Source organism: Camelus ferus, chromosome 2 (genome assembly GCF_009834535.1).
Source record: "Camelus ferus isolate YT-003-E chromosome 2, BCGSAC_Cfer_1.0, whole genome shotgun sequence".
NCBI lineage: Eukaryota > Metazoa > Chordata > Mammalia > Artiodactyla > Camelidae > Camelus > Camelus ferus.
This window is the reverse complement of record NC_045697.1, coordinates 107,834,819-107,862,615: the sequence shown is the minus strand read 5'-3', so window position 1 is coordinate 107,862,615 and position 27,797 is coordinate 107,834,819. Positions and strand designations below refer to the sequence as shown.

General features: G+C 40.8%; 1 protein-coding gene across 3 annotated transcripts in view; it reads right to left on the bottom strand.

Moving 5' to 3' along the window:
* FAM160A1 (family with sequence similarity 160 member A1) overlaps positions 1 to 27,797 on the bottom strand; it is a 230,540-nt gene that overhangs the window by 59,347 nt on the left and 143,396 nt on the right. For all 3 annotated transcript variants that reach the window (XM_032464806.1, XM_032464817.1, XM_032464828.1), the window contains exons 4-6: positions 20,048 to 20,674; positions 9,280 to 9,438; positions 7,064 to 7,150 (exon numbers count right to left, since the gene is read on the bottom strand). In XM_032464806.1, coding sequence (XP_032320697.1) covers positions 7,064 to 7,150; positions 9,280 to 9,438; positions 20,048 to 20,674 — 873 coding nt within the window. The remainder of the gene's footprint in view (positions 1 to 7,063; positions 7,151 to 9,279; positions 9,439 to 20,047; positions 20,675 to 27,797) is intronic.

Genomic DNA, 27,797 nt, shown 5'->3' with positions numbered 1-27,797 from the left:
TGAGAAGCAAAGTTCCATGTACATAAGTACAGCTCAACGTCATTATAGGAAGAGGATAAGGAGCCAGCAAAAAAAAATAAATAAATAAAATTAAAAAGGTAGGATTATCTTTGGGAGCCTTTGGTAACTGGGTAACTGGACAGTTGGGTTAATAACGTAGAGAATGCATTTTAAAAAGCAAATGACTGAAATGCATAAATAAAAGTACGAAATGTAGAAACCAAAACACTACCCCAGTACAGTTTTCGGTATAGTTCACCCCAGGGAGTCTAGCGTGAAGCTCCATGACTCACGGGAAAACTATAAAAGATTTAGCAAAGAGACATCAAAGTTGAAAAATAAGATCTTGAAAGTCTAGGGCCAAGATGGCATCCTGATTCCCTCTTTCTTCCAATCTGCCACTGAAAGGAATGACCTGGTCAATGCAATTTTACAGCATTACTGGAAACCAGACACAAAACGTCAAGGCGTTTGTCTTCAAGAAGTGACACCGATGGCAGCAGAGTGAGGAACAGCACCAACTTGCTGGGCATCCAAAATTGCAACAAGAAGTCAGCCAGAAGGGCGAGCAGGGGGGCTCATCTCTACCCTCCTGCCACCCCAAGCCCCTCCACCACCTCCCAGACTAGAGATGCACGAAGAAGGATGGACATCAGTGACAGTTAAGTGACAGGCTGCTCTGCCCACTCCTCACAGGAGACTGAAAACCCAGGCGTAAGGGCTCAGTATACACGCAGCACCCAATTATAGCTTGTCGATAGTCATTAATGGTGCTTGTTTGAAGATGGTACTTAGTTGCTCTTAAAATCTTCAGTCTCCAGTTTCACTGGGCAGGAAAGTCAAAAACGTCCCCAGCGAGTGAGAGCTCCACTGGGCTCTAAAAGGGGTCCCAGCCCACCCCACAGACAGACACACGAAATGCGCAACTCACAAGTGCGGCTGCTCCCAGCCTCTCAAAATTTCCATTTTCTCTAATCCCCCAAAACTTCAATCCATCAACCTCAGTCACTAAGCTGTGAATTATTGAGCTCACAGGATACAGATCATGAATATGTATGTGCGTGTTCGGAAGACGGGTCTGTAAAACAAATGGGCTCCACAGTGGCTTATGAGAAGCCTGTGCGCGCACGCCTGAAAGGGAATGGGGGAAATGACTGTGCGCGTGTATGTTGTTCAAGCATGGTTTTAGCACACAAGAGATGGTGGGACAAATCAGGTTTTTTGGTGGCTATATTTCTCCTGTTTCTCCAAGCGTACTTGTATGGAATAATTTGCTGAGTGAAACACAGCTGGCTGCTCTTCACAAAAAACCAAAAGGAACAGGCTTTCTCTGAGGTCACAGTTATTACGGCTAACGCCTGTGAGCTGCCTGCAGAAAAGGATGGTGTGTTATTTTTCCTTCCATCATTCATCCTTTACTTCTTCAGTGCACTCCCCTCAAGGTCTCCAACTACCACAGACAGCCCCAGACTTCTGCTCTAATCTCCTCATGGGCTCCAAACAAAGAAGCCAAAATAACCCACAAAACAGACCAGCCTGGTTCACAAGACGCTGGACAGAAACAATATGATGGTGCTATTAACGCAACCCTGTCCCTTCTTCCAACCCTTCTGGGGCCACGGCAGCAATGAAGCCACCTTTGGCTGCTACTGCCACCTGTCTGCTGGTCTCCTACACAACACACCTGGACAAAGATTCCTCTAAGCTGGTGACAAACCCAATCAGCCTGCTCCACTTCTGTTCTTGTCTGCAGCCCCTCAGCCTGATCACAACATTCAAAAAAAAGTATAGGAGGGTGCATCTCTCTACCTGGGGGCTTTCTTCCACTATTATCATCATCCTCAAATATTTATTGATCACCTAAAATATACAGGACACCATGCTATCCCCCAGAGTTCAGGGTCAGCACATTTTTTTTGTCCTTCCCCCACCGGCTCACCATCAAGGCTCAGCACCGACTGACTCTCCCTAACCGCTCACTCCTCTGAGTCGCCGCACACCCCTCGCTTCTTTCTCTCTTCCACCACTTATCTTCGTCTATCTTGCTTCAAGTCTGTGGCTGGCCTATCAGTCTCCTGGGTCCCAGATCAGAAACTCCATGGAGACGAGAGGGTTTCTCGGCCCGTTCCCCCTCCATCTCCCCACAGGGTGTGGGAGTGTGCTTTGCACCTGGTGCACACTCACTAAATGGTCTTCAAACAAATAGCATTATCCTCTGACCGCATATTAGAGGGCAGAATTTGTCCTGGATTAAGTAAGATAATATCTTTGCATTTAACAGCATACTGTCTTCAGAATGCGCTCACATGATGAAAGAGGAGTATTACGATCCCCACTGTGCAGCTGAGGAAAATGAGACTCAGGGAGGTTAAAAGCTTTGCACAAGGTCACACAGCAGTAAATACAAGAGCCAGGACCAGAACCCAGACCTTCTGACTCAGTCTAGAACTCTTCCACTGCACACCCTGCCTCTGTGTGAATCCACGTAATAAGCTTGACTTGGTGATGGTTACCTGGGCTTGAGATAGTTCCTTGTTCATGTCTCATCTGTTGTTAGGTATCTGCCTGTCACATTAACATCTAACTATGTTTTAGGTTCCAGAGGATAAGAATCGGTAGATATATCTAGGCAGTTACTACAAACTATACTTTCTTACATGTTTCTAGAAAAATTTAAGCCACAACTTACTTAAGCACAAGATCCCAGTACGCTCTTACAGGGGCCTTCTATCCCCGCTAGGGAACACTCTGCAAGGCTGATATGAGCACAGAAGTGTGCTGGCATCTCCCACCTGCCCCTCTGCATCTTCTGTCCATCCTTCCCTCCTTGCTCTGAGCCCTGATTCACCCACTTCTTCTCCACGCTTCCCCTGCCACAGGGATTCCATCTGGGTTCAACCAATGGGAGACTGGTAGGAGATGGGAGGAAGGGAAGAGAGTGACGTTTGGCTGTTCATTCCCCTGACTCCCTCTCTGACCGGCTGTGACCCACGGCTGAGGTCTCTGGCTCTTCTCAGGTGGTCCTCTCCATACAGCTCTCTGACCGTCTGCACACATTCAGTCCCGGGATGGTAATCAAGGTAAACCTGCCCAGAATATGGGCACAAATCCTTTGACACTCCTATCACCAAGAGGTGGGGGCTGTGTCCTCTCCCCTTGAAAGCTGGGGGGCTCTGTGACTACCACGGACAATAAAGTACAGCGGAAGTGACACTGCTCCGGTGTCCAGACTGGCAGCTTGTACCAAGGGATGCTAAGGCAGACCTGTTCCTGGAGAAGCCGTCCTCCCTGGCAGGTCTATCTCAGATTACCCAGGGGGCCCAGACACTCCCAGCCAGCCCCTCCCCGTCCCTGCGTTCGGGGTCAGATCAGCACTGCAGTCGGACAGCACCCCTAGCCTTCCCCACCTCATTTCCTACTTTCTCTCTCATGTTGAGTCCTATCTTGGCATCCTCTTCTCTGAGGACCCAGACTAATACAACCACACCAATAAATATTCAGCCTTGAAAATTTAGCATTGATAAATTAAACATACAGACATTAGAACTAGCTCTTGCTGAAGAAGGGCTGTCCCATTAACCTATAGTCATAAATAACCAGTTTTATACAATGTGATGTCCAGATCTGTGGCCAGATCTAATTCTACATGACCGATATTAACACAGTATCATTTTCTTTAATATTATTTTTACCAAGTATAATTTGCACCTATCTCCAAAAATGTGTCCTTCCCTAAATGTCCAAAAGAGGCTTCCAGTCCCTTATCCAAAACCCTGGAGATCATGTGTATTTTGGAACTCAAAACTTTTCAGAAAGTACGATGTACATCTGCCACATTTGACTTAACAAACCAGCAGGTCTGAGGTAGAACTCTATAATCAAATGCATTAATATTTCTTCCATGAAATGTATAAATATTAACACAAGTACTATAAAAACAAATAGCCTTGAGGCAGTTCAGGCATGCGTTTGCCACCAAATGAGTTTAGCAAAGGTTAGACTGGACCACCATATGAATTATAAAAACACATTCAGTTTTCAGAGCTTTTCCAATTTTTGAGTTATGCATAAGGGACTGTGGACCCATATAGCCACACTACAGAAAACTAAGCAACCCTTTTAAAAACACCACTATTCCTTTGTACTAGCACAGAGGAATGATCGGCCATCCCATGGTGTGGGATGAAGACAGCACATGACTTGCAAAGAAAGAACACAGAGTGGGGAGAAGAAAGGTGGAGACAGTCTTCACTTGTCAGGACCTGCCCACTCCCCACCATTTATTACCCAACCCTTAGTAATGGCTTCATTTCTGGTTAAGAAATGCCGAGAAATACTGTCTAGGAGTACTGATTGTGATGTGGGAAAAATTTTAAGTCTGAATTTTTTATATTATTTATGAGATGCAGAGAGAGTAAGTTCACCTCTGCAAAAGGCCTCCGCTGACAGCAGGTAACTAAAATGTTAGGCATAAATTGGGGCTGAGATAGTACACAAAGGAAACTTATTTAGGATATGAAACGAGGCTCAAGGCAAGGGACATAGAATGTGAAAAATACAGGCAGGAGCCCCTATGATAGACCTGAGACTTCCGGACATCCCTTCCCATGTCCGAGGCGAGGATACAGGATGTGTCTGCTCCCAGTGGGAACTCCTCAAGAAACACCGGGGTCTGGGCTTCTTCCCTCCTCTGCCTCTGAGCTCCTGTCCTGCCACTCATGAAAGGCTCATTTGTTCATCGACCACTCAGGGAGCCAGGAGCCAGAGAAGCTGTCCGCATTCCCCTGCTGCCCTGCGCCTTCCTAAACCTTTTAATTCAAAGTGATAAAAACACAAACAATAAAAGATGAAGAGCAGGGAGAAAAATAAATTAAGAAGGAAATATTCTCCTCAGTTGCTAAATAGCCCTGGGGAGAAATGGTCTGCAATGGATAAAAGTTAAGGAATCTTAATTAGGGGGTGGAAATTCAAATTTGATATAGTAATGCTCACTTTGCATTTTATATATTCAGTATTGACTGTTTTTTGCCACAGTAACCATGTATTTATAATAACTTCATGACTTTTTAAAATAGGATTATTTTATTTGGGGTTTTTTGGGGGTGTGATAAATAGGTTTATTTATTTTTGATGGAGGCACTGGGGATTGAACCCAGGACCTCATGAATGCTAAGCATACACTCTACCACTGAGCAATACCCTCCCCTCCTTAAATCTCTTATTTTAATTATAGGCATAATTAAGTAACAATATTAGTTAATATACGTAAAGTGCTGTTATTTTTCTCCATGCACCACTGGCTGGGACTGTACTGAGTGCAAACACCCTGCCTGGCACTTTAACAAGCTTCATTCCATATGTGTGCTGCTTATTCAACCCTCTAAGTCTAAGGTACTTTGTGTGGCGCTGGAGATTCCCCAGTGAATAAAACAGGTGTGAACTCTCCCCTCCCAAGAAGCAGGCAAAGCCTTGTGGAGACACTGAACAAGGTACTGCACATTTCATGATTTACTTTCACTTGTGGTAAGTGCTAGGAAGGAGAAGTACCCAGTGACCAGTCAGAGCCTCACAGCAGCTCTCCGAGGAGCACCTCATCCTCGATTATGGATAAAGCATCATCATTAGTATCTGTAACATCAAAGTATGCTAGTTACAATAACATAAAATATCCCGAACAAATAATAATCGTCATTATTGCTATCATAATAACAACTTGGGGAATTATTTTCTATCAGCCGGTCAGTGGGAAAAAGGATGGGAATCAATGAGGAAAAAAGCCAAAACATGCGAAAGTGCACATGGATAATTACTCCCAAAGAGTTTCCGGGGCGCTAGGAAAATTCCTCCCTCCAGAGGCAGGGAACTTCAGTACGAGATGCCCACCCCACCTCCAGAACAGCAAGGTACTAACGGAAGGACCACCTGGAAACAAACACAAGATTTGTCTTTTCCAAAGATATGTCCCATATTTTCTAAGACAAATTTATTTTCAAAGACATAGCCCTTCTGTGGGAACCCTCAATATTCTGGGATGTTCAAACCACATCCAAGATTACCTCCTGAACCGTGAAGTAACACAAAACTCCTAGTCAGGCCAAGTGCCCTGTTTGTTTTGGGAATTATCACCACTCTGCTCAAAAGGCACGGATAGTAAGACGTGGACATCTTCCATCGAGACCTGCTGCTCTGAACCAGAACTGCCATCAGAGGTACAGCCAGGCTTCAAAGCTGCCGCCATCAGATACTCCTGGATTCTGTAAGATGGGAGCCCATGGAAATGGAACTTCCAGATACACAAAGGTGGGCGTTCCATCAAAAGGCATGTGATATGTTGCTCCTCGCTTCTCTCCCCACCAGGGCTGGCAACTCCAATAACTGGACAAACATCCTCTGAACTAAATACTATATATGTCTCTTTTCTTAGTGAAGAAAAAAACTCCTTAAAATTAGAATTCCAGGTCCATGGATGTCTCCTGACAGCTCACAACAGAAAAGATATCAGTTGATTTATTATACAAAATGAGCGTATCATGAGGAACTCAGAGTGATGCTAATGAGACAGCCAGCCTTTGATGGGACCCTAACTTGGCTTCACTTTAATTCTTGCTGTCATAAAACTGTTGTAATAAAAAATTATGTTCTATTAAGCAGATGGCAACTCCATAGCACTGGTGCTACCAGTGCCCCTCTCCATGTCCTCAGCAAACCATGTGCTCACTTTGACAGACTTGTTAAGCTCAGGGGATGGCACAACAGAGAGCCCCAAGTAGCCACTACCTATGAACTCAAGTAGACACAAGAGCCGGTCTAGTTGACAGTCCTTGTTTAGACTGCCTTAACTTGACATTGACAAGGCCCTAGTCTATGACATCAAGGGATCCCATCAGACTTAGGCTGTCGACATCTTGAGGACCTGTGTTTGCTATTGGTAAGGAATAAGGATGGAAGGAGAAGGGAAATAAGGCTCAAGTCACCATCAAGTCAACTATACTGTGTTCGCCTTCCTTGGCTTCCATCGGTTGTACTACGAACAGAGGAAAAATTACAGCAGCCGATCACTGACCTTATGGAGAGCAGGAGCCAAGACTGGGACCAAGAATCCATTGTAAATGTAACTGACAAGCTGATTACGAATCAAGGGGTGAGCCACCTAAGGGAGAAACAAGTAGTCATGAAAAAGACAGAGTTCAATTTTTAGGTCTTATTAAAAACAAATACTTCTGTGTATATCCTGAATTCAAAAAGGAAAGCCAAATTTTGGCCATTTATTTCATGGTTAAAGAATAAATCAGACTTCAAACTGCCATATAATTTTTCCAGATGGTTTATTCCAGTATAAACAGCTTGGACTTGAAAATTTTTAAAACCCTGGTAATTTTAAGTTTCTATTTGAAAAAACAGCTAATAAATAGATCGGATATACATATGGACTCATAAATTAAAATCAGCAAACTGGAAAGTATAATTTTTGCTCCATAACTTCATCTCTGTCTTATCTCTACTTGTGACTAATTAAAACAAACAAACAAAAGAATTGTCAAAATGGACATTTAAATACATTCATTTGCTAGCAGAAAAAAAATTCTTATTTTAAAATACATTTCCTGATAATCGTTTATATTGGGGAGGAAGGCATTTAGAAACTTTTCATAAAAGATAGATACTTTTCAAAAGCAGAACACATCATCAGCGGTATGATACTTCCTATATTTATTTTTCAAAATACATTTATCCCGGAATAACCCTTACTAATATCTTTTATAGGTACAATCGTCCTTGGGTATCTGTGGGTAACTAGTGCAAGGATGCCCCCACCCCACCAGGATACCAAAATCTGCAAATGCTTAAGTCTCTTATATAAAATGGCATAGTATTTGCATACAATCTGCATACATCTTCCCATATACCTTCAATCATCTCCAAATTACTTCTAATACTTAGTACAATGTAAATAGTTGTAAACAATGTAAATGCTATGTAAATTGTTGCTGGTGCACAGCAAATTCAAGTTTGCCTTTTGGAACTTTTTTTTTTTTTTTTTTTAATTTTTTCAGATCCTCTGTTGGTTGACCCGACAGGTACAGCACTTGCAAATACAGGGGGCCAACTGTAATCTTTTCACTAGTTCCCCCAAACACACTGGCCTCCATCTCAAAATGTGTTATGAAATGTGTCATTTCTCTGTCCATGCCTGTTAGCTTTACTTCTCTTTCTTAAAAAAAAAAAATTATAAAGGCAAACAATAAAGTAAAAAGCAATTTCTAGAGAAGAGAGGCTAGATCTTTAAATTACTGATAATCTCTCTTTGTGTGTACATTTGGGGAGAAACTAATAGTTCCATCTTTTTTATTTCCACACACTTCTGCAAGAAAACGTTGATAGGATGCAATACTAAAGGAAAAAAAATAACAAGACATAATCCATTTATCTTATACATAAATAAAATTTCCTTTGACTTAGCAATAAAAATGAGATGGGAACTAAAGTAATTTACTTGCATTTTCTTCCAGAAGCTATTTCTTTATTTGGTAGATAAACAGATTATAACTAACATTTTTCATCTTACAATCACCATAAAGAAAATTCAATTTCTTAATAAATCCAATATTAAGGAAATATTTGTGCTATATAGAAATAAAACATTTTTGATGAAAACCTACTATGCCCTTAAATATATATAAAATTTGGTTTTTATTGAAAACAGTAACAAGAAATCTGAAGGTAAAAATCTAATCAAGAAGCCAAATATACTAGAGTTCAGTGGTTCTTTTTTCCCCGAAGCGGGCCAATTTCAAAGCAAATTTAATTTGTGTTGCTAAGATGATGCTTAACTTCTTCTAAATTCAATTGGGATAACAATATTCTTTATGTAGTATGCACCATTAAGCAAAATAAAGTGTTTTCCTTTGTAGACTCCCAAGAAGACCTTGAAGTAAAAGTGGTATAATCTGAAGTACACACAAGCCTAAAAATACCTATTTAATGAGTCAGGCATTGGACTTCTTTTTGATGGTTAAGTGGATAATCAAAACAGAATTAACACTTTTTATAAGGAAGATAAAGAAAATCTACTCATTTTTTTTCTCAATTAAAACTTCTCGGAAACCTATCAACTAACAACATTTTCCCTCATTCAAGGACATTCAGTGTGCTTAAAGCAAAGCATCAGTATTCCATAAACATTTATTCAGGTAAGAAAAGGGATGCTTATAAGTGGATCCTTCAGGTTGCTTGCATTCTGGATGGACCACGACACGGGGTCCCCTCACTGCCCGGTACCTGAATGACGGCATTGCAGAACTCGAGGGAGTTCATGAACTGGACGAGGGGAGGCAGCAGGAGCCAGTCGTCTTTCAGGAGGCAGTGCCATTCCTCGCCTTTCTCTTCTAGCTTCGTAGGCAGGGAAGAGTAGAGACCACTGAGCCCAGTTGCAAGCACCTGTGTTCGGAAATAAAAATGTTAATAAGCTCTTTCCCCAAGTTCTTAACCTGCAACTAACAGCTTCCAGGTGATTCCACTGCCGCTGGGCCAGAGACTGTCCTTTAGGTAGCAAGGTAGTCAAGCATTCGGCGACAGCAGCTGGCTGGGAGGACTCAACAGGTGGAGGCAGGAGGGAAGGACAACTCCAGCAGGGGGACCAGAAGCCCCAGAGGTCTTCCGCTAATCCACATGCAGATGCTGTGCGTTGCTGATCTCTTCCGCGCCAGGCGTATGCTGGGTTGGGGTCGGGGGGAGTGAGAGACACATGTGCAAGAGGAAGAAAACATGATTCCAGCCCCCAAGGTGTTGAAGAGAGGGGCAAACCCATAAAGAACACGTTATATTACAACACGCTGAGTGCAAATGCAGGGATGGCCCACACTCCTGCCCACGGGAGGATGCCCTGGACTGAGGCGGCCCCGTACAGAAGATCTCACAGGAGAACCACAAGTAGCTTCAGGACAAAGATTCCTGCTGACATGTTAAAGTCATGATGGACACGTTGCATGGGTACAGTTTAGAAAGCACTTTAATCTCATCTCCACAAATTATAGCAAGAAAAAAGAACTGAGGGTCAGTTAGATGTGATGTCAGTAGTTCAAACAGAGCAAAAGGGGGTCAAAACTGAAGCAGCAGCAGCAGGAGAAAGAGGGGCAAAGAGCTGAGTGTCACCTGTAAAGTGGAAGCCAGGGTGATGTAACTGCAATATCTATCTATCCAGTATTAACCCAAAGCTCATGAGGTTTTCCTCCTCCCTCAGTGTTCTGTTCCCAAACGACACTGCCAGCGTTTGTGCTCAGGAAGGGAGGATGAGTGAGAACTCCAAATTGTCCCATTACTCAGCTTCACCAGGATTAAGATTCATCAAGATTAAGAAAATAGTGATGCCTTAAAGAGATAGAAATGGAGAAAAGGAACACCACGTTGAGCATCTGTTGGTTTTAGGCACTTGTGCAGAATAGGACCAAGGAAAACAATTAACTTCGCAGTGCTGGGAAGTGATGCTAGCCAAACAGCACCTTAGGGATCCTGACCTGGCAGATGTGCAAAGGATGGACAGAAATGGCCCAGAACAGAAGCCAGGAAGTGATCGAGAGAAGGTGTTGCTCAAGGGTAAGCCCTGAGGTGATGAGGGACTCAATGGGATAGAAATATTCAAGAAAACATTCACTCCTGAGTTAGGCCCAGAAAACAAACAGCAAAGTGTTCACTGATCTCAGTGTCTAATAAGAGATCAACAAGCAATTATAAGAGTGGAAAAATGCTCAGACTACATGACAGAAAATATATGTCTCTGTGGATGTTACAAAAAGCCCTTACACCAGACTTGGAGTGTTCGGAGCAGGAAATGTTCTCAGAAGTGATATCCAAGCTGCTGAAGAATAAATAGGAGTTAGCCAGAAAAAGAGTGCTGGAGGGAAAACCACTCCTTGCAGCAGATGTACTAAAGCTCAAAGGAGACAGAGAAGATGGCATCTTCCAGGAATAAGAGAAGGCAGTACTATGGGGGTGGAGAACTAGAGGTGGAAGGAGCCTGGCAAGGTAAGCAGGAGGCAGATCCTGCAGGGTCTTGGAGCACAGAATAAAGAGCTCGGGGACCCAGTGGACAGCCCAGCAGACAGCATGTGGGGCTAACGCTCAGGAGAGGGACCAGCCTGGAGATGGTGATCAGGAGGTGCCGTGTAGATGGTACCTCAAGCTGTGCAGACCAGAGAGAGAAGGGAAGGGAGGTTGAGACATATGAGATAACAAAATAATCCGTACTGCTTGGCATCAAAGAAAGAAAGTCAGAAGGTATGCTGAACTTGGAAAAATTATCTACAAATGGCTGTCTCTCCTTTTCCCCTGTCTTCTTCCCCCAGCGTCCTCTGTGTCCCCTGTGGAGTGACTCTCTTCCCTGCATTTATTAGTTTCTCAGCCGTCTTCTCCATCTTGCATGGCTTGACTCATTCACTCCAGTCCACACTGGAGGTGCGGATGACTTGTCCAGCACAGGCAGGTATGTCGAATATCAGAGGCTGGTGGTGCTTCCCATGAGTAAGACGCCCAGCTCAACCACAGAGGACAGGCCCAGGGACTGAGCACCTGGAGGTCCTAGTGCAGGGAAACCAAGTGACACCCTGGGAGGGAGTCTGGGCAGGGATATGGAATCAGAGCCCACAGTGAAGTATGAGGCAGTAAGAAAAAGAGATGAACAATATTGGAGAAATCAAAAGATTATATACATTTCTCTGTTCTGTTTCCTAGGGACCTTTATTCACTCATTTATTCACTTACATTAAAAAAAAAATCACTGAGCACCTTCAGGCCCGGAACTATGTTAAGTACAGGATGTACAACAGTAAACCAGATAGTGCACTTATTTCTTTTACAAAGTCAGGGCATCTGTTGTCCCAAAGGAGAATGTCTCCTATTTAAAGTATTTAACTCCTTTAACTTCAACATACCCAAACAAATCACTTTCATTACAGTTTTCTGACTGTGACCCCGGTGAGTTGCCTGTTATAAATTAGAAACCTCTGGCAAGAGAGAACTGAGACCAAAAGTTCTCCTTGAAGGGAAATCTAATCTTGATGCCACATTTTGAAAATCAATTATGTTTGCTAACTCATGCTAAATTACCCACAGAACAAAGGCTTTAAGTCTGCATACTCCTGATTCCTTAACCACTCTGAGGCTTTGAAGATGAATTCATAAAGACAGGCTTAATTTGTCTGACTAAAAAGCTGGGAATAACTATTCAGTATATCAATATAATTACAGCAACATTAATTTTCAAATTACATACATCAGTGACAGTAATTAAAAACAGCACATACCTAATAGTCACTTTTTAAAAAGAAGGCATGGCTGAGAGGCGAACAGAAGCCTGCCTGGACAGAGGGATGGTCCAGCTGGACATGGAGCCCTGCCATGTTCTCGCTACCAGAAGTGGAGCCAGAGAACGTCTCCGCCATAGCCTTCAGAGCAGCAAAGGAACACAGGAGAAGGTATCCCGCAGGATGAAGAGTACTACGTGGTCTTAAGAGCAAGATTCCAAATCTTTCCTGCTAAATATTTACATCATCCTTTCCAAGACCTTGCTCAGAGTCAGATTTCTTCCATATATACTTCTAGAACACTAACTACAGGCCAGGCACTCTACAGCCAGCCGGTGCTGCGGAAAGAGCACTGAACAAGTCAGACAGGTGAGATGGGGAAGACAGCTGGTAAACTAATAAACACAAGAAAGATGATTACTACACAAAGAGATGCCCAGGTTGCTGTGGCAACAGGATGAGGGAAAAGGAGGGGCAACAACAGCTCTGTCAATAATTTTTCCAAGAGTTTAATGGCACCATCTATTGATTCTTAAGCTTCATTTTTAACTTGAAATTTTAAAAAAAATACATAGACATTCAACAGCTGATTTTAAAAAAATGCTCATCTACTATTTTAGCCTTTTATTGATCCTGACCACGAAAAAGTGATTGTTGGGAAGGGTGGGAGAAGGGATAAACTGGGAGTTCTAGATTTGCAGATACTAATATACATAAAATAGATAAACAACAAGTTTATACTGTATAGCACAGGGAACTATATTCAATACCTTGTAGTAACATATGGTGAAAAAGAATATGAAAATGAATATATGTATGTTCCTATGTGATTGAAGTATTGTGCTGTATACCAGACATTGACACAACATTGTAAACTAACTATACTTCAATTTTAAAAATGGAAAAAAAAACTAATTGTAAAACATTATATTTATTCCCAACACATTAAGTATTAACCCAATATTTTTAATGTATCTTTTTTTAAGAGTCTTAAAAAACTAATCACCATATAAACCCATAAGGATAACAGACAATTCAAAAAGCAAACCACTTCCCTGACAGCAGTTTAGCATGGTAGCTATCAAGACCATGGATTTCAGTATCAGACTAACGTGGTTTTGAACCTGACCCTGCCATTTACAGGCAGTTACTTAAGTCCTCTAAAGTTCAGTTTCTTTTCTGCGCTGTTGCAAGGATTAAAGGAAACACTGTGTGTGAAGAGCGGAGCATCATGGTTTACACACGGCAATGTAACCAGTGGACGGAAGAAAGGCAACATGCACAGAGCAGTGAGCAAGTCAGGAAAGGTCCATCTTTAACTTTAAACATCTAATAGTACCCAGTTAATTTCAGCAAAAACAAAAAGATTTTGAACAGATGGCTTTAGTCTGAAGCTAGCAGCAAAACACCTGGTGGAGAGCATTTGTGACACCTTGCCAAAATAAAAAGCCTCATAAATTTTAGATATGGGATAAATAATGTTCTACCTGCAGCTGTATACCTAAAGGTTGCTCATTTCAATTTGCATTTCCTAATGTATATATAGGCTGTTTTCTACTCTTGCTCATGTGTAACAAGTGACAAGGGCTTAATCATCAATACTGGGTTAAAAAAAAAATCAAAAGAAGATAGGGTCATATAGTCCCCAACCATTTGCTGGCACTAAATTGTTCCCTAGGGTATCTTCATGCTCCTCCTTTTCTTGGGAAAGCCCATCTTGAGACAGGAGGCAGCAGAACCAGCAAGCTCCTCCTATCAGCCACAAGAACAGAAGTTTGCAAAAGTGGTCCAGTTTCCTGAAGGAGTTATTAGTCTTCCCAAAGCCTGATGCTAACACACTTTGACAATCATACTAATTAGGGAAAGCTTTTTGTCAATTGTGGTCCTTAGCTGGATGGTTAATAGAGTATGCTTTTATCTTCAACATAAAGAGGACTCTTTTTTTTTAATTATGTTGTCAGATGTAATTATAGAAAACTGGGTACAAATGAGATTATGGGATCTATCCTGAGGGGCAACTTAACACAATGAAGCTCTGTGTTCCATTCTAGCAAATAAGGTCAGCTGGAGATGTTTTTCCTCCAATTTTAAGGAACTATAAGTGTTTTAAAATGCGTCTTTATAAAAGCAACAATTACTCTGTGAAACCTGCTTAAAACATAATAAGTGGAAATCTAAACATTAAAAACATGTTCCCTTCTAGTCCTAATACATTTAAGTTTTAAAAGTATGAAGTACTACAAACATATAAAACATAATAGAATAGAAAACCATCACCAAGATTTAACAGATTTTTAATATTTGGGCATAATTTCTCCAGAGTGCTCTTTATTTAAAAAAAAAACAAAACAAAACATTACAAACAGAGCTAAACCCTACTCCAATCCCAAGACAGCCCCTTCTCCTTCATTTGCCCCCAAAAGTAGCCACAGTGGTGAACTAACACATATAATCTTTTGCAACTTACTTTTTTTAACTCAACTTATTTTTATATTTATTGGTGTTCACACCTGTAGATGCAGTTTTGTGCTAATAAGTGTAATGGATTTATTTTTTATTGAAGTATAGATGACTTACAATATTATCTTAGTTTCCACATAACTCAACATAGATTTTTGTATAGACTACACTCCATTCAAAGTCATTATAAAATACTGACTCTGTTCCCTGTGCTGCACATTAGAGCCTTGTGACTTAGGTGTTTTATACCTGATAGTCTGCACCTCTTAATCCCCTTCACCTATATTGCCCCTCCCTCCACTCTTATTCCCTCTGACAACCACTAGTTTCTGCTCTGTATCTGTGACTCTATTTCTGTTTTGTCATATTTGTTCACTGGTTTTATCTTTTTGATTCTACATATAAGTGAAAACATGCAGTGCTTGTCTTTTTCTATCTGACTTATTTCACTAAGCATAATAGCCTCCAGGTCCATTCAATGCTGTCCCAAACGGCAAAATTTCATTCTTTTTTATGGCTGAGTAACATTCCATTTTTATCCAAAGAAAACAAAAACACTCATTTAAAAAGATACATGCACCCCAATGTTCACAGCAGCATTATTTCTAACAGCCAAGATACGGAAATAACCCAAGTGTCTATCAACAGATGAATGGATAAAGAAGATGTGGTATACATATATGTACATACATACAGCGGAATGTTGCTCCATGATTCACTCATTTTGAATGCTGAGTAATACTCCATTGACACAGAATAAACCAGTTTATTTATCTTTCCCTTAATATATTTCTTTCTCTTCCTCAGATCACTAGTGAATACCTTTGTGCACTGTATCCTTGTAAACATGTGCCGGATTTCCCAAGTGCAGGTACCTAGCAGTGAAGGTGCAGGATCACATGGGATGCAAATATCCAATTTTATTAAATATTGCCATACTGCTTTCCTGAGTTATTGTACCGTTTATATTCTCAAGAGTACCTGTTTCTCCACTCCTTTGACAGCACTTTGTTTTATTAGACGTCTAAGGGTTAGCCACTCTGAGGAGCATTATCTGGTGTCTCACTGTGGATTCAATTTGTATTTCCTGATAGTAAGGAAGATAAGCATATTTTCACACAATTATCAGCTTTGGGTGTCTTCTGTGAATTGTCCATTCATACCCTTTGCCCATTTATCTAATAGACGGTTTCATCATTTTCTTATTAATGTATAGTATAACAAATATTTTTGTCTATTTTGAGTACTTGTTAAATGTTTTGCAAATATCTTCCCCTAATCTGTGTTTTTGTTCTTAACTCCAATCTTTTCATTATGATTCGTGCTTTATAGGAAGTCTTGATATTTTATATTTCATTACATATGTATAAGGCAGTGGCTAAGCACATGGGTGCTTGAGTCAGACTGCCCAAGTTTAAATCCTGACTCTCTTACTAGCCATGTAGCCTTGTATGTTACTTAAGGTCTCTGTGCCTGAATTTCTTCATCTACAAAAAGGGAGTAACACTTGTATCTATGGTTGTGAGTAGATGAATTAATATATATAAATACATAAGAACAGTATCTGACATAATGTAAGCACTTGACAAATGCATTATTGTTACCATTACTCATAATCATCTCAGCTATTTTATATGACTTTTAGCATCGATTTGTCACATTCCTTGAAAAACCCTATTGGGATTTTAAGTCCCATTAACACCTCACAAATTAAATATTAGAATTAACAAGGGGGAAATTTTACCTCTACAATGGAGGTATCTAGGGGTCACCACCTTAACCAACCAAGGGATCAAGCAAAGCATGACCAATAGTGGGACGACCTAACACGTGCTGCTTGATGCAAAGCATTAAGAAGCCTACAGCATCAACTGTAAACCACTCGTGCCAAAAGTATCCAATCTGAATTTAATGAAGCACTTAGACCTAACTTCCAATCTGCAGGAAATATGAGTGATGGAACAAGTCAAGCTACACAAGAGACAAAGCCAGAACGTGGAACATTCTACAGACAATGGCCCATCTCTTAAAAAGTCACTGTCATGAGGGAAAAAAGTGGCAGGCTGTTACAGATTAAGAGACTAAAGGGACATGACAGTTAGAAATGTATCTTGTGGGGGGAGGGTATAGCTCAGTGGTAGAGCGCATGCCTAGCATGCACAAGGTCCTGGGTTCAATCCTCAGTATCTCCATTAAATAAATAAATAAATAAAGTTAATTACCTCCCCCTCCATAAAATAAAATTTTAAAAAATTTAAAAAAAAGAGAAATGTATCTTGTATTGAATTCCATTTTGGAAAAAAAAATCTGTAAAAGTCATTTTGGGCATAATTGGGAAACTGGATATTCGATCATATTATGAAATTATTATATAGTTTTCTTAGGTATAATAATAATGGTATTGTGATTATGTAGGTGTATATCCTTATTTGCATGAGATACATACTAGAGTATTTAATGTCTGTAACAACTTTAAATGTCTATAACTTAATTTCAAATGGCACAGCAAAAATTAAAATGCATAGATGAGAAATATACCAAAGCACGACAACATATCAACAATTTTGAATGCAAGTGGTGTGTATATGGTGTTCATTTTGGTATTCTTCCAAGTTTTCTCAATTTTGCTCTTTTTTCATAATAAAAAGTTGAAAACATAAATTGCATTAGCTTTACAGATTGATCTGCAGAAAAAGTGTTACCTACACAATACCTACAAACTACAGGGCTTTCCATTTATTTCAGTCTTCTTATATGCGTTTCAATAAAGTTTTATAAATTCCCCTGTAAAGGCCTTTTACGTATTTTGTAGGTTTATTCAAAATATCTTAGAATTGTATTGCTTTTGTAAATGGTAACTTTACAACGGCCCTGTACATATCGACCAGTGAACCACCTGAATATTTTGCTGATTTGTCTCAATACCAGCACTCCTTCTGTAACAGCAGAACCACCCCAAGATATTTCAAATACGTCCAGACTCAAACCTCTGCCCAGCTACTCATGGAAAGGGTCATTGTCTAATTAGCTTCTCCCTTCACATCACTTCTCAGACCCAGCTTCTCTTTTTCTTTCTCATTCCCACCACTCGTTTCTAGACCCTAATGTGCGTCCCTACTTTCTCAGCATCTCCCAAACTTACGTAGTCAGATTAAACTTCTACAAGCATTCTGATTATGCTGTTCTCGATCAAACTTCTTCAAGAGCTCTCCAAGCTGAATGTATATAGCAATGGTGGTGGGCAGAGTATTAGTCCCCCCAAAGCTGTCTACCTCCTAATCCCTGAGCCTGTGAACAGATCAGGTTACACAACAAAGGGGAATCAAGGCTGCAGATGGAATTAAGGGTACTAATCAGCTGTCTAAATAGAGAGATTGTCCTGAAAGATGCAGGTACGCCTGATGTAATCACAAGGGTCCTTAAAAGTTGGAGAGGGAGGCGTGACTACAGAAGGATGGTCAGAGAGGTGTGACACTGCTGACTGTGAAGATGGAGGAGGGGGCCGTGAGCTAAGGAAAGCGGGCGGCTTCCAGGAGCCCGAGAAGGCAGGGAGATAGACTTACCACGAGAGCCTCCAGAAAGAAGACAAGTCCTGCTGACATCTTGATTTTAGCCCAGTGAGACCTGCTGGGCTTCTAACCTACAATAAGACAATACGACTGTAAACTAGTAATTTGTGTTGTTTAAAGCCACGAGAGGTTTTGGTAACTTCTTACAGTGGCAATAGAAAACTAATACAGCACCGTATTCCAAAGGTGCTTGGATTCAGGGTGAGAAGTTATATTTTCACCTTAAGATATATTCTTCAAGAAGAGTTTATGAAAAACTCTGCACTGTTGAAGGAGATAAGGAAGGGAGATTTAACATATTGGCACAGATGAATGGAATCGGTTCTTCACTGCCCATTGCACTCTCAATCTGTGTACAACTTCTTATTCCATTGGTCAGAACCCAGAAGATAAGAGACGCAGGGGACCCTGAGCTTAACTGAAATTCTTTATTTCAAAATTTTTACTCATGTGTTTCCCTTGAAATAAATATTCACCAAATGCTAGGTGACCCTGGTTTATTAGTAAAAACAGGAATTTAGTAATATAAAGAAGATTACTGCTTTTGAGCCTCAAAGCAAAATACAGTATGTTACTCACTACGATTGCTATTAGCATTTGGGGCAGGTCAGTTCCTTACTGTGTGTGCTCAAACTACTGGCCATTAAACACCCCTGGTCCCTGCACACTAAATGCCAGCTGACCTCCCTCCCAGGCCACCCCATGTCCCTTGACAACCAAACACACACCACAGGTATTTCAAAATGCCCTTGCCCCAGGTCAAGAACTACCCACATAGTGTTAATTAATAAGGAATCTAATCTACTTATGGCAATTCGCCTAGCCTGTTCCAACAAAACTCACTCATGGTCTTACACACTATTTTAGCAGAGTCAGGCATATTTAAGGAAATATGGTTTATAAGGAAACATGAGATGACTGATAAAAAGAACAGACAATGGAAACAAACTGGAAATGTTCACTGAGTTGGGAAAAATTAAAATAGCTGTGGCCCAACATCCGACAAACCAGAAAAAGATATAAATCTATAATCTGTCATTTAAATTCCCCTTCCAAAGACAACACTAACACCAGAAAATAATCAGAACCCTGTGGCACCTTAAGAGTCTCAGAGAGCTTCCACTCTCTTCTAGAACTATGTCTGGGCCTGGCCACTCCAGCATTTGCAAAAGACCTGACGCTTTATTTCTCACCAAACCAATGATGAAGAAACTATACAGAGTAGAGTATTTCTTTCTACCTCAAACTGTAAACATGTATTTACTTCTTAAAATAAAATCAGTGCTTTCGATCTAAAATTATGACCATTATCTTGCTGGGAAACAAATTAATTCGAGAAAACAGCTGTGAAGGGTCTCACCATATGCCACGATGTATTGACACAAAATTAACCTGAAAAGCTAAGAATATCAAAAGTGCAGGTTTTACCCATCGTTCAGGATATGCTCTTAGAGAAAAACTAAAACAGGTCCTAACCTAACAGGAATGAACTCAGAAATGGTAACCCATGTAGTTCCCTCTGTTGGCTTCTTCTGAGCTGACACTGCTCAGCCAAACAGCATCTCAACTTAGACTCCTCCGCTCCCTCCGAAAGATTTCCTCTAAACATTTTTTCATAGAAGGTGCCCAGGACAGCTTGCTGCAAAAAAAGGAATTAAAAAAAAGTTTTTATCATTAGCCGGAGAGAGGGTGGGAAACAGGCCAACAAGAAGGACCTACCGGACAAAAGTAGGTGTTGTCCACGATGTGATGGGCCACCATGCTGTTCTCGGCAGAGAGAGACATGATGAAGAGCAAAGCATCCCGGGCCTGCTGGCCCACTGCCCCCTCCCGGTGAATAAAGGGGATTAGAAGGGAGAAGATGAGGAAGTTGGCTGCCCCCTGGTCCTCACTAGTGTGGAAGAAGAGCTCCAGAATGGATGGATCTTTGGCAAGAATGGAACAGAGCTGGTTCAGCAGGACGACCAGCTTCCCCTCCACAGTGGGGGTGGCTGTTCCGGAACAAGAGCTCAGCAGCATCATCAGGGGCCTCAGAATGGGCTTGTGGCACAGCAGAGGCTGGTGCGCCTGGGTGACCAACATCTCGTACATCTTCAGCTGCTCCATCTTCGTCTCATCCGTAAACTCCCGCCTCAAGCTCCAGAGGAAGAGTTTTTCCATGATGTTCTCAGAGACCACAAGTTCCAGGATTGGCCCCATGGCAGCATCCTTGGCTTGCTCTTCAATCAGCAAGAAGAGCATGTGTTCAACATAATTCTGCACAGCACTGGCCTCATCTGGAGGGATGGACCCATATTTTGCCTGGGTGTTCTTCAATGGGTCGTGTTTCTCTAAGATTTTCACAACCTGTAACCAAACCAAGCATTTGTCATCCATCTGACACTTATTGTCACTACAAAAACACACCACCACTAACCGTACCAAGTCTTCATGGAAATAAATGCGAGAGCCACAGCCCCCAACAAGATGTATGTGAGCATTGTGTTTCTCTCATGAGAATAAAATGAAGGGGTTAAACCACAGAAAGACGATGTCTGAAGATGTACATTTACAATAGTTACAAACGCTGGCAACCTAAATGTCAAATAAAGTAGTGTGGTTATGTAAATCAGGCTACATGCATTCCTGGGCTCATTATTATGAAGACTATTGAGCAAAATAAAAAACTGTAAGTGATATGTTAGATGAAAAAAGAAGTCACTTGTATCAAGTCAGACCCATTATTATCAACTATGCCAAAATCATGCAACTGAAAAAAGACTGAAAAGAAACATGGAAAAATAGTCGTCGTCTTTGTCTTCAAAGTAATGACAAGTTCTTAAATTCTCTTCTAAACTGTCAAGAATATAATAGTGCTCTTTAATTTTCAAATACATTGCATAAGTAAGACTACTGGAGTCCTCCTACAAATAGAGCTGATTTGGAGATTTCAGCAGTAGAACACATGCCCTCAACAGAACAATAACCCTCCCTCCTCTGCTTGGATTGGCAGCCTCTTCAACCAAGCATCATCAGGAAGGATGAAAGGAAATTAACAAACACGACACATACCTAGCAGAACAACGTATAGCATATGTGGAAATTCTAAAAATGAAGGATCTGAACTGTGCATTTCTTTAAGCCAGCGGGGAGAAAACTCTGAGATAACCAATTACAAAATAAATCCCTAAAGCACGGGGTTTCTGTTTGGGATGATGAAAAAGTTTTGGAAATAGGAGCAAAGGTTACATAATATTGTGAATTTAAGTTAATGCCATTGAATTATATACTTATAAATGACTGAGATGGCAAACTTCGTTATATGCATCTTACCACCAAAAAAGAAAAAATTCAATTAACAGTATAAATAAATAAATAAAGCCCTAATTAGGTCACATGACAGCCCCAGTGTGTCTCTCCCTTACCACCGCTGGCATTTTGAATGCTTCCTACCTCCTCTGCCCATCAAGACTGAATTTCTACTTTGGGACCTGAAAATTAAAACAATTCTATCTCTCAACCTCCATTTAACTTCATGACTTGGAATTTCTATGATAATATCCATTTAATTTACTTCCTTTAAAATGTATACCCACATTAATTTTTAGACAATCAAACATTCCATCAACGACTTTAACTTGTTCCTTTTTGCCTGTCTGAACTGCATGCTGTATGGAATATGTTTAACTTCAGCAGTCCCCTCCCAGCTCAGTTCTAGGACATGCTGTTACGCGTTCTGGTATTTGGGTTACAGAATTTTTGCAAGTCACTGCAGAGGCTGGCAAAGGGACCATGCTATGTCAGTGTGCACGAGCAATGAGGGAAATATATTTCTCAGGGAAAAGTCCAAGTTCTTCCTCTGTCAGAAGCAGGGCAAAGGAACTTTTATAGACTAGGCTAATATATCCTTATGAATAAATAGGTTTCCACAGAATCTCTAAACTCCATCGATTTCCATTATAAAATTTAAAATACCATCAGAAAAAACTCACCCCAGCACCCTTGAGTTGACATTTTCAACCAGGAGGGGCTTTGTTAGCAGATACCTAGGAGTTACAAGACTCAATGACCAAGGGCCGGGGTCTACCCACTGGCCATCCCCCTCCTTCACTGCACTCAGACTCCAGAGTCCCCCGACTCTCCCCCACCCTCCAAGAAGCCCTCCAGGACTCCCCGCAGGCCTGATGACCTCAGTGGCAGAAATGCTGGGAACTGCTGTCCTCCCTTCCCTTTGCTCTGGCCGTGAGGGAGCTCAGTACCACACTTGTCCAAAAGGGGGCTCCACCTCAGCACAGCATGCTCTCCAGCCCCAAAGTTCTAACTTCAAGGCCCCACGTTCTGAAGAACAAATTAACTATACACTTTATCAGTTCTATAATGTCAAAGTCCACGTATTGAGTTTACTTTTGAGAGCTATCCATACAACTAAGCCTCGGGGCAGAAATGTAATTATATTTCTCATGTGTGCTCACACTGTCTAAACTGCCTAAAACTGGGATTGTGTATTATACGCTGATAGTGGCTTGGCAAATTAGCTCAATCTTTCCAGAAAACAATCTGGCAATACGTAACAAAAGCTATAATACTGTTCCTGCCCTTTGACTTGTTACACTCACTTTGGGGAAAATGCCCCAAGGAAACAACCTCGAAATAATTTGTTTAAAACTGTTCACACCAATGATATTTTCAATAATGAAAAATAAAAATATTATTAACCCAAATGGTCAAGAATAAGAGAATTATAATCACTATGTTATACACCACACAATGTTCACCATACACTAAAACTATTAAAAATAAACACTAAGTGAATCATATTGCATGCCAATATATACATGAAATAATTTAACTTAAAAACTAAATATACTGACAAACAGATGAATGATTAGAAGTGAGTATGAAAAGATATAAATGAGATCTTAAGGCTAATTAGTTCTTCTTCCCTATAAATTGTTCTAATTTCATAAAATAAATAGAAGTAAAAGCAAAGTAATTTGTACTAATGTCTTAAAAAAGGACCAAAACACTGAGTTAAAAACAATGAATAATTCTCAGAAATTCCTAAGCAATATAAATTTTACATTGCATATTGTGTTTACTATATGCATACATGTAAATATTATTACATATCTAAGTGTATATATGTAAGAAAGAGCAAAACTATTTACATGATCACTAGTTACATTTTTCTCATTGAATTAATCATCATTTATATTATTTATTCCAATGCATTCTTTGGCAGACAGACCTACTCTTGGGGGAGCTGTGAGAAACCTAAAAAAGAAAGCTGAGATTTTTATCTCAAGCTATTGCAAGCTATTTAGTAGATTTTATTCTATTTTATTTTATTTTTAACACTTTTATTGTGGTATGGTTCCCGTATAGTAAATTACACGTATTTCAGATGTACAACTTGATGAATTTTGATAGATGCATACACCAATGAAACCACCACCACAATCAAGATAGCTTACATTTCCATCACTCCCCAAGAGGTGCAATTTTTGAATTCCCAATTTATCTTTCCCATCCCCTTTACCCCCTGGTAACCCTGTTTGTTCTCTGTGTCTGTGAGTCTGTTTCTGTTTTATAGATAAGTTCGTTTGGCAGCTTTTAAACTGAAGCATCTCTCTACCCCTTTATAGCAGCAGCCCCTCTACACTGCCTTCTGGGTTAATGCGTGGAGAAACCCGAGAACAGAGCTATAATAACCCATGGATATGTAAGATTTGCTGATCATCTGGAACGGAGCCCTTTGCTCATTCCCAGCCCTGGCCAGGTGGTTTTACTGCCTGGAAGATGGGTGTGTTACAACCAAGACCGGTGAGTCACGGAATCCACATCAGCAAAGGGCTGATTATGCACTGTGTTGCCACTTGTCCTTCACCTCCCTCCTTAAGTGTCAGCACCCTCCCAGGCCACCTCCCTTTTCCTTCCAGGCAGACACGTCCACGACCTGCTTTTACAAGTGGGTTCTGGGGGCCCACGCCCTGGGCCTGGTTCCCATCCTGACATGGAATGCCTGAGAAGCTTCTTGGCTAGAGCACAGCTTGCACTGAAACTTCTGTTCTGATGTCCCAAGTGGGCTGCCCGGACGGTGTCATGGTCCTTTCAGTTTTCACAGATGATTCCTGATGTGACCTCGACTTTTCCTTATTATTTCCTTCCGTGCCCTCTGCTCACATCACTCCCACCAAACTCCAACATTCCCGGCCCCTGACTTCTGCTGGCTGCCTGGTTTGACCTCTTTATCTGCTATGGATCCAGGAGCTCATGCTGATCACGGTGGCTTCCCTGGGCCCAGCTCACCCCTATGACCATCCTGCATCTTACATTCTCAGCCCTGCTTCTGATTCCCAGGCCCCGCTGCTTCTCAGCTGCATAATGTCAGTCTCAGGGACTCAGTTCAGGGGAAAAAATAAGATTATGGGGGCTGGAGAGACCCAAGCAGGAAAATGTACTTTGCAAATATTTCCTTTATTAAGCAAGTTCACTTCGTTAGGCTAAATAACATTAAATAAACTGACTGGCCCCTGATGTAAAAAGCCCATGCTTATTAAGCATGTAAACCAGCTGAAATCAGATACAGCACGGTAAACGTTTTGTAGATCAGAGCTGGGCATTTGTTGATCTATAAACTTTAACATATACAAGCTGATCCATGTATATATGTACACACACACACACACACACACATATGGATCATGAGCCTGGATCACAGTCTGCAGTTCTAAAAAGAAACAAATACACGAAGAATCAATAGAGTGAACAATGGTGTGCAGATTATCTGACCAATAGAGCTAAATTTTGACCTAAGTTCAAAGTCTTCTGACCTATAAATATGAGGATTATTGGAGTTCAGTAAGATAAACAAAGAACATATTTCTTTCATTAACATGTTGATCGCCACTGTGAATTGGGTGTCCCTGAAGAAACACAACTGTCACCCAGATTTGGGTGACGTGGTGATCAACGTGTTAAGGAGTATCAGTTACTCCTTGCTTCTGCTCTAACAACAACCCCCATCAGTCAGGGATAATGGGCCTGAATTTCAAATATTCACAAATTCTAAATAGGAAGCTCAAATGCTTTCAGAATGAAAGGTATACATAAATCACATAATCACACCTCAAGCTAATAAATAATCATTCTTCACGATAAACACACGTGCTTGTCTGTCAGGACATTAGCTTCGACTCTATCCTAATATTGTTCTATGTCTTATCTACAGGCAGGTATCAACAGATGACCATTTGCGCTTCTTTGGTTAGAGCCTAGTTATTTCAAGAAAGTCGCATGAGTGCAGCCCATAACTTCCAAATCCTTTGGAAGGCTGATTTTTAGTGGCAGGGTGGAAAAACCCAAGTTACTAAGCAACGTTTTCCATCACACAGAAGGAGGACAAGATTTAGTGATCCTAAGCCAAATTCCACTTAATGTACCAAATGAACTACAACAAAAGTAAGTTTCCAACCACTCCTTGTTACTTAATGTGTCTTTCAATTTCAGGTATTTCTTACACACCTATTCCCATGGCAGACCTTTATGGAGTCATTTCTTTTTACATTAAGATAACAGCCTTATAACATATGTGTACTTGCACAAGCTGGTTAATGTCAACTACAGTCCTGACCTCCAGAGATGTATCTAAATCTGGAATTAGAATAACACGGAAGCTCTACCTACAAGCCTTATCTCCTTGGGACCAAAGTAGTCTAGTAATTACTGGAATACAGAAGCATGGTGGGAGCATCAGTCAATAAAATAGCACAGTAAACTAACCCTTAATTTAGGTTTGTGTGTGTGTATGTGTGTGTATATATATATATTATTTAAGTATTAGAGAAAAGATTTAAGAGTAATGATCTATGTAATAATATTCCAGAGAACACAGTAATTCCAACCACAGCAAAAACAGACTCATCACCGAGCCTGTGGTGGGAGAGTTGCTGATGTTTCAACACGTCCGACCACTTGAGAGTCTAAAAGAAGCACAAGCTGACGCCCTGGTCCTCTAAAGGAGCACAGCTCTCGTTCTGCTTTACTTTCTACTGTCAAGTTGGGAGATACCTGGAAAGTTGAGAAGAGTGACAAATTTTTTAAATGTCACACTATTAACATCACTTTATTAAGATATTGAGAAGATTAATCAGAGTTCTCTACTACTTTCCAAGCTTTCATCTCTCAGAGACTTCACGTAATTTCTCTAAAATTGTCTATTTAGTCTATGACAAGGCACAGACCAAAAGAGTGAACCTGGACAGAGCAAAAGAATGAGTTTCACAGGAAACAGGTTAGAATGATAATCTCAAATCCCTGTATAAGGGCTCTAGGCTTCTTTAATGGAGCCTGGCTACTCGGAGCTCCATACAAGTTACCACACTTAAAACATATCATCTGCTTTTCACTATTATGGGAAGACATCTGACTGAATTAATTAATCTAGACGATTCCATCTTTTTCCCATCCCTCTCCCCTCCAAGAAGAAAAAGGCTACTAAATCCACTAGCATTTCTTTATCCATCACCATTACATTATCTGAGCTCTGAAATGTTCTTAGCTTAAAAAATTGTATAACAGCCTATTTTTTGGAGGCTGAGGGTGGTAAGAAGTTTGCGCTATTAAGAAGTATACAGAGATGTGCATGTCCATTTGATTTTTTTTTAACCTTTGTTCTCCTGGCTTTAAGAGCAGACATCATTTAGTATATAACTAATATTGATTCAATACGTGAAAGGAGAGAATAGAGACTGGATAGAGCAAGGGCCAAGAAGCACCACAAAGTACAAATGTGTCATTAAGAATAACTAGTGTGTGTGTGGCGGGGCGGATGGGGGTGTAACTGACATGGTAATACAGTTGGATTGTTCATTATCTGCTGGACCAACGCTTCGTACTTCTTGCTCTCTCTTTCATTCAGAAGAAGCAAAGGCAAGACATAAAAACAGTCCACTAGATGACAAACTGTTCTTACAGACTGCTATAAAAATTAAACACACATACTCTGTCTCTCTTCTCCAGACCACTGATCATTAAATGCAAGTCTAAAGATCTTACTGGTAGCAAATTATAGAATGTTTTAATATTAGCGTATGTTCAATTCTGTTTTCCTAGGCTCTTACCTTTTCTAAAGTGATACGTCACATTTCCTGCTTTCAGTTCGACAATTTATTCAACGTCTACAATATGCTTACAATACTCTTGGCATTGGAGATTTGGTGACCTACAGGTAAATGGTCTCTGATCGTGAGGAGCTTGTAATGAGGTTGGGAAGAAGATACCCATACATGTAATTTTAACAAAAGGTGGCTGTTGTAACAGTGAAAGGACACACAAGATGCTGCTGGAGCCCAGAGTCGTGGCATAAAAGGGGGCAGAGAAGGTTTCCTGGAGGAAATAATGCCACAGATGAGTCCTGTGGCAGGAGATCCATTAGCCAGGCGGAGGGACAGTCCAGGCAGAAAGAAGAGGAAGTGCCTGAGGCAGAGAG